Source organism: Prunus dulcis, chromosome 2 (genome assembly GCF_902201215.1).
Source record: "Prunus dulcis chromosome 2, ALMONDv2, whole genome shotgun sequence".
Classification (NCBI taxonomy): Eukaryota; Viridiplantae; Streptophyta; class Magnoliopsida; order Rosales; family Rosaceae; genus Prunus; species Prunus dulcis.
Window position 1 is genome coordinate 17,279,690 of NC_047651.1, and position 6,499 is coordinate 17,286,188.

The 6,499-nt window shown below is 38.6% G+C and overlaps 1 protein-coding gene across 1 annotated transcript; it reads left to right on the forward strand.

Annotated features, from left to right (window-relative positions):
* Nucleotides 1-2,628: 2,628 nt before the first annotated feature.
* On the forward strand, nucleotides 2,629-5,171 carry LOC117619149 (protein STRICTOSIDINE SYNTHASE-LIKE 5-like). The gene is made up of 4 exons (XM_034349023.1): nucleotides 2,629-3,175; nucleotides 3,943-4,250; nucleotides 4,360-4,492; nucleotides 4,609-5,171. Exons 1-4 carry the CDS (start codon nucleotides 2,696-2,698, stop codon nucleotides 4,888-4,890), a joined length of 1,203 nt encoding a protein of 400 aa, XP_034204914.1. The 5' UTR covers nucleotides 2,629-2,695; the 3' UTR covers nucleotides 4,891-5,171.
* Nucleotides 5,172-6,499: the final 1,328 nt, after the last annotated feature.

Genomic DNA, 6,499 nt, shown 5'->3' on the forward strand with positions numbered 1-6,499 from the left:
CAATCAATTTTATTCTTGCATTTGAAAATAGTTTATAATTTCTTGCATTGTATATTTTTTGAATGCACTTCCAATTATTTATTTTGAATAGATCATACAAGCACAAATTTTATCTGGAATAAGACACGTGGCCACCGAGATTCACATCCGAAAATCTTATCCGAAAATTTAATTACAAAAGATTATCAAAATTAATGATTTAAAGTATAAAAAAATAGGAAATAAAGTACAATGAATAGTAATTGCCCTAGACTTGCCCTAGACTTTGCCCTTGTGGGTGGAACTACAAATGGCAAGGCTGACACTATTCACGTGAATAGTATCAGCCCTTGCTTGCCCTAGCTTGCCCTTGCCTTAGACTTTGCCCTTAGGGGTGGAGTTGCTCTTACGGCAACTTAATGTTAAAAATGCGTTCTTGCATGGTGTTCTTCAAGAGGAGGTTTATATGACACAACCTCAAGGCTTTGAGAATGAGCATTATTCTTCTGATTTTGTTTGCAGACTCAAGAAGTCTTTGTATGGTTTGAAACAGGCTCCTCGTGCATGGAATGAAAGGTTTACTAGCTTCTTACCAAGCTTAGGTTTTCAGGCTTCAACTGCGGATCCATCTCTCTTTATTCACCATTCGTTGCTTGGTACTGTGGTTTTGCTTCTCTATGTTGATGATATCATTCTTACTGGCAGTAATTCATCTCTTATTACCTCTGTAATTAGTGCTTTAACTCAGGAGTTTGATATGAAGGATTTAGGCCAATTGACTTATTTTCTGGGGCTGCAAATCTCATATCAGTCTGCTGGCTTGTTTGTGTCTCAAACTAAATATATCAAGGAACTGCTTGACAAGGTTGATTTGCAGGATTCAAAACCATGTCCTACTCCTTGTCTTCCTTATCACAGACTATTGAAAGATGATGGCAAACCTTATTCTCATCCAGAGCAGTATCGAAGCATTGTTGGTGCTCTGCAGTACCTCACTTTCACAAGGCCAGATATTGCCTTCTCAGTGAATCAAGCTTGTCAATTTATGCATAATCCTATGGAATCTCATGTTGTGGCAGTTAAGAGAATCCTGAGGTATTTGAAAGGAACCATTGATTTTGGCATTTGGTTTAAGCCTGGTCTTCTTCATCTGCACGCTTATAGTGATGCTGACTGAGCTGGGGATCCTAATGATCGCAGATCTGTTTCGGGGTTTATTGTTTACTTGGGATCTAGTCCTATTTCTTGGGCTTCTAAGAAGCAACATACTGTCTCTCGTTCGTCCACTGAGGCAGAATATAGGGCTTTAGCGATTGCTGCTGCTGAACTTGCATGGATCAGACAGTTGTTCTGTGATCTGCATGTCCCATTACATGTTCCTCCTTTAATTCATTGTGACAATATCTCTGCTATTGCTCTCTCTTCCAACCCAGTGTTTCATTCCCGAATGAAACATCTACAGATTGATTATCATTTTGTTAGGGAACGAGTCATTCGAGGTGATTTACATGTGCAACATGTCTCTTCTGCAGAACAATTTGCTGACATTCTTACTAAGGGGCTGTCTATCCCTTTATTCCAGCATCATTGTTCCAATCTCATGCTTGGCTCCTCCAAACATGAGATTGAGGGGGCATGTAAAGATATCAAGGGTCCTAAGTCTGCCACATGTCAGAAGATTGAAGAAGAGAGTTGTTGAAATGTTGTTAAGTCTGTTAGGCAGTTTTAGCAAAAGAGTTAGAGGTCTGTTAAAGAAGTTAGAAAGGTTAAGAGGTTAGAAACGTGTACACAAAGCTTTGACAAGCTAGTATAAAAAACCATCACTGTACTGTGTTGAACAATCAATGAATGAAAACATCAATTCTTCTCCTAAGATTGCCTGCTTCTCTCTGTTAAACTTCTGCTTAATATTGCTATTCTCACAAGGAGAAGAAGCCAAGTCCACGGACTTGGACAATGGCGGCAGCTTTAGTATATAAATAGATGTTGTTGTCTCTTGTACAAAGCCAAGAGAGTGAGAAGAGGCCAAATAGCCAGCAAAAAGAGAGAGAATAGGCCAATAAGCCAAAAGGCCAATAAGCCTAGCAAATAGTTTCTTTCTAGTTGTTGAAGGCCAATAAGCCTACTCCTCTATAAAGCCTTGTACCTATCTATTGTTGAATAAATAAAATCACTTTTTTGTTCTCTAAAACCCAACAGTTATAATTAACGGTCATGTCCGAGTCGGTGAACCCTGCAGACATATTTTTATATATGAGAAAGAAGAAGTATAGATATTTGGGAAGAGATAGAAGAAGAAAAAAAGAAAGGGAGAGAGAAAGGAAAGGAAATAAAAAAGAAAGAGGAGAGAGAGAAGACTGAACTTGGGGAGAGGAAGAAAGAAGGGAAAAAAAATAGATATCCAATCTGACGCGTTCAAATTATCCCACAGTCAAAAATAGAAATTCGTAATCACTCCGCATTATTTGACTTCGAAATGCAGAACTTCATGGTGCTGGCGCCCCTGCCTTCGTCTCTTCCTCCTTAACTTACCCAAGTCAAAGAAAACCAACAAAAGACTTGAGTTAAAGGAGTTGAAAAGAAACAAAAGAAAAGAAACACGTGTTGTTTTGTTGAAAATTATGATCAGCCCTATTATATACGCTCACACTCCTCTCATATCTTTCATCGATTTTCTGGGACGAGTTGATCACCATTATTAACTCAGTACGTGACAATGTCCAACTCCAGCGACTCTCCTTCCCCAACCCAACTCTCTCATCACACTCATCCCATTCGCACAACCAAAACGTCTTCGTCGTCTTCATTATCATGGCCCTCAGCTTTTCTTATCTTCTCAGTTCTGGGTCCACTGGCAATAGCTCTGCTCATCTACCAACTCGACTCGTTTGACCCAGCTCCTCTACCCCTCCACGAGTTGACTCAGCGAGTCGCGGTTGCTCCAACGCGTAATGCCCACATGCTCAAAGGGTCGGAGTTTGTGGGTGCTGGGGCTTTGGTGGCGCCCGAAGACGTGGCTTATGACTCAAAGTCGGGGCTGATATACACGGGTTGTGCTGACGGGTGGGTAAAGCGAGTCACGCTGAACGAGTCGGCTGCTGACTCAGTGGTGGAGAACTGGATTTTCACCGGTGGGAGGCCGCTTGGACTCGCTCACAGCCATGAGAATGAGGTCTTTGTGGCTGACGCAGAAAAGGTCAGCTCGATCCTAAATACCAGTGCATATTAAAAAATTTCACGTTTATTATTGGGTCAAAGTTCAAGTATACATGGATTCTTACCCCCAAAAACAAAAACAGAAAGTACCAATGAGAGTTGTTTCAGTTAGTAAGGTTTATGTACTGTGTAGCTCTATTAGTGTTTGAGTCTCACTATCATGCTAGCAATCTTAATTAGTATATGTAATTTTCTATATAAATTTATATCGATAACAACTAATAGTTGGGTACTCATATAAATCCTTTCAGTTCGAGGTTTCAAATATATCTTGATTCTGATGGTGAAAGTAGTTAATTTCTCCCTCACTTTTCATAACCAAAAATAAAAACCTACAAAAATTGGCCACCCTTGAATTATTAACTAAAATTAATCAATGCTCATGTTGGTTTTAGTTTCATACAACATGCACGTAGGTCCCGCGGCTACGGCATGGAGAACAATTTGTAATCCATCAGTACTGTCGCGTTACTTGGACATATAACCTGACATGAATTGTTCTGAGAGTAGGGTCTTATGTAACGCTTGTTATGATTAAACTACATAGTCCATTCTTTTTTTCTTTTTTTGGGTGAAAACTACATAGTCCTTTTCATGCCACCGAGCAAGACAAGTCCCAACCTAAGTTTTCTACAGTTTCACAACATTCATAAAAGCAGGTCCAGATCTCGTGTGCATATTGTAAGAGGGAGGCGGCCTCATAATTATATAAATATTTCTTTTTGTCATTATTATTTTTTCAATCAGGGGCTATTGAAGATAAGTGAAGACGGAACAGTAGAACTATTGACAGATGAGGCCGAGGGTATAAAATTCAAAATAACAAACGGCGTAGATGTAGCACAAGATGGCATGCTTTACTTCACAGATGCTTCACACAAATACAGCTTAAAAGACGTCGCCTCGGATCTTTTAGGGGGCAGACCCCATGGCAGATTGATGAGCTACAACCCAACAACCAAAGAGACCAAAGTTCTGGTCCACAACCTCTACTTTGCCAACGGAGTAGCAGTCTCTCCAGATCAAAACTTTGTTGTCTTCTGTGAAACTGTCATGTAAGTTCTTAGAACATAAAGACTTCTGTTTTTTTTTATTTTTTTTTATTTTATAAATCTGAAAGTATGGACAAAGTTTTTTTACTGCCTTAAATGGTTAATATTGCAGGATAAGGTGTAGAAAATACTATCTACAAGGCAGTAAAAAAGGGAGTGTAGAAAATTTTATTGACCATTTGCCAGGCATGCCTGATAATATCAGATATGATGGGGAAGGCCAGTACTGGATTGCATTGACCACGGTGATCTTCATTTTCTCTCTGTTTTCCGAAAAATCACATCAGTTGTTCTGTTTTGAATGGAACAAGGATGCATTTTTTTTCATGGGTTATTGACATTTTGTATGCCAAATTGGCAGGAGGTTACACCATACTGGGATCTAGCACTTAGATATCCTTTTATTCGAAAGGTTCTGGTAATTGTGAAGCGGTATGCAGCAGGCAGACCGCATTTGGAGAAGAATGCTGGTGTGTTTGCTGTGAATTTAAATGGGGAACCCACTGCTCACTATTCTGATCCTGAGTTGGTTCTCATTACAAGTGGGATCAAGATTGGAAATTACCTCCATTGCGGTTCGACAGTTAATCCCTACATTATCCGCCTTGATGTCCATCAACATCCTGCACATCCCACTACATGAGCTATGGTGTACTATTTCCTGCTCCCTTGATATAATTTGCAACAAACATGCAATGCTAGCGTAGCTTCATTACAGAACCTTAAGCATACATAGATGCAATGGTATAGCTTGGTTTGTTAAATTTTTCCTTTCGTACAATAGATAAGGAGCCAACAAGTTACCTTCCAATTACACTTGTTACAGCTTGTTCAAGAGAGGCTCCCCAAGGCCTTTGCTTCTTAAAAATTAGAAGGAAAAAAAAGCGGCTATGCTATTTCGTTAAAAATATTGGGAAAAACAGAGTATAGCTGGCTATACGATTTCTTTAAATAAAAATTAAAAAAGGGTATAGCCGATCGGCTATAGTATTTAGTATTATTTTTAAATGGAGAAAACTGAGTATAGCAACTTGGCTTACTATTTCTTTTAATAAAATTTGAAAAAATTGAGTATAGCCGCAGCTATACTATTTCTTTAAAATAAATTAGACACACTGAGTTTATCCGTGCGGCTATAGTATAGCAGATCTGCTATATTGTTTAATTAAAAAAAATGAAAAAGGATCATCCAAGTTGCATTAGTTAATACTTTATAGATATTTCTTTTTAAAAATTAGAAAAATTAGAGTATAAATTGTAAAAAACAGAGTATAATCGGGCGACTATACTATTTTTAAAAAAAATAGGAAAAAAAAATAGAGTATAGCCGAACGGCTATACTATATATATATTAATAAATTGCAAACCCCGCGTACAGCCGAGCGGCTATACTATTTCATTTAAAAAATTGGAAAAGACAAAGTATAGCTTACCGGGAATACTATTTCTTTAAATAAAATTGAAAATTAGGGTACAGCTATTCGTGCGGCTATACTATATATTTTTGAAAAAAATTTTAAAAATCGAGTATCGCCGACCAGCTATACTCTTTCTTTTTAAAAAATTAGGAAAGACAAAGTATAGCTGCCAGGTAGGCCTCATCATTTGGCCCACGGGCTCATGGGTCGATGGGGGCCTGCCCAGCCCATCAAAAAAAAGCCCGGCCCGGCCCGTTATGGGATTTGAGATTGCCCGGTCTGACAGGACCCGACCCAATTTTCAATTTGGAATTCGAGTCAAGTCCTGTACATGTCCGACACCTGGCGAATGTCGGGCACAAATGACCTTTTTATCCTTCTTACTTCAATTTCTCTTTAAAATTCCCTTAGACTTCTGCCGAAAATTCGGCAGAGTCTCCCCTGTATTTTGACCAATCCCAAAATTTTCCACCTGTTAAACAATCAGTAAAACCAACCCAACAGCCAGAACATCTCAAGTAACAGATCTCAGCTCCATTTTTCCACTAATACTAGATATCAGAGCATACTCTAAAGTTTTCAAGGTTTCAAGGATTTTCTACAAAACTCTACCTTGGCGCGGAAGCTATAATTGGCCCTGTGGTGGATCCCGCGTACTTTTACGGCCTGAGGGTGAAAACAGTTTGAAGATGTGAGTGGACCAAACATAAGAATTCTTGAAAACAATTTATCAATCATAATAACACCCACTATAAAAATTGTTAAATAAACTGAATACGTACATTCCATTTAAAGCCTACTAAACTCAAAGCATTCCATGTAAATCATAATCAA

Bases quoted from the DNA above. Each gene is read 5' to 3' on its own strand.
- LOC117619149 (XM_034349023.1), top strand. From the start codon at position 2,696: ATGTCCAACTCCAGCGACTCTCCTTCCCCAACCCAACTCTCTCATCAC. The intron at 3,176-3,942 runs GTCAGCTCGATC...TTTTTCAATCAG, and splicing joins TTGTGGCTGACGCAGAAAAG to GGGCTATTGAAGATAAGTGA. The intron at 4,493-4,608 runs GTGATCTTCATT...CCAAATTGGCAG, and splicing joins ACTGGATTGCATTGACCACG to GAGGTTACACCATACTGGGA.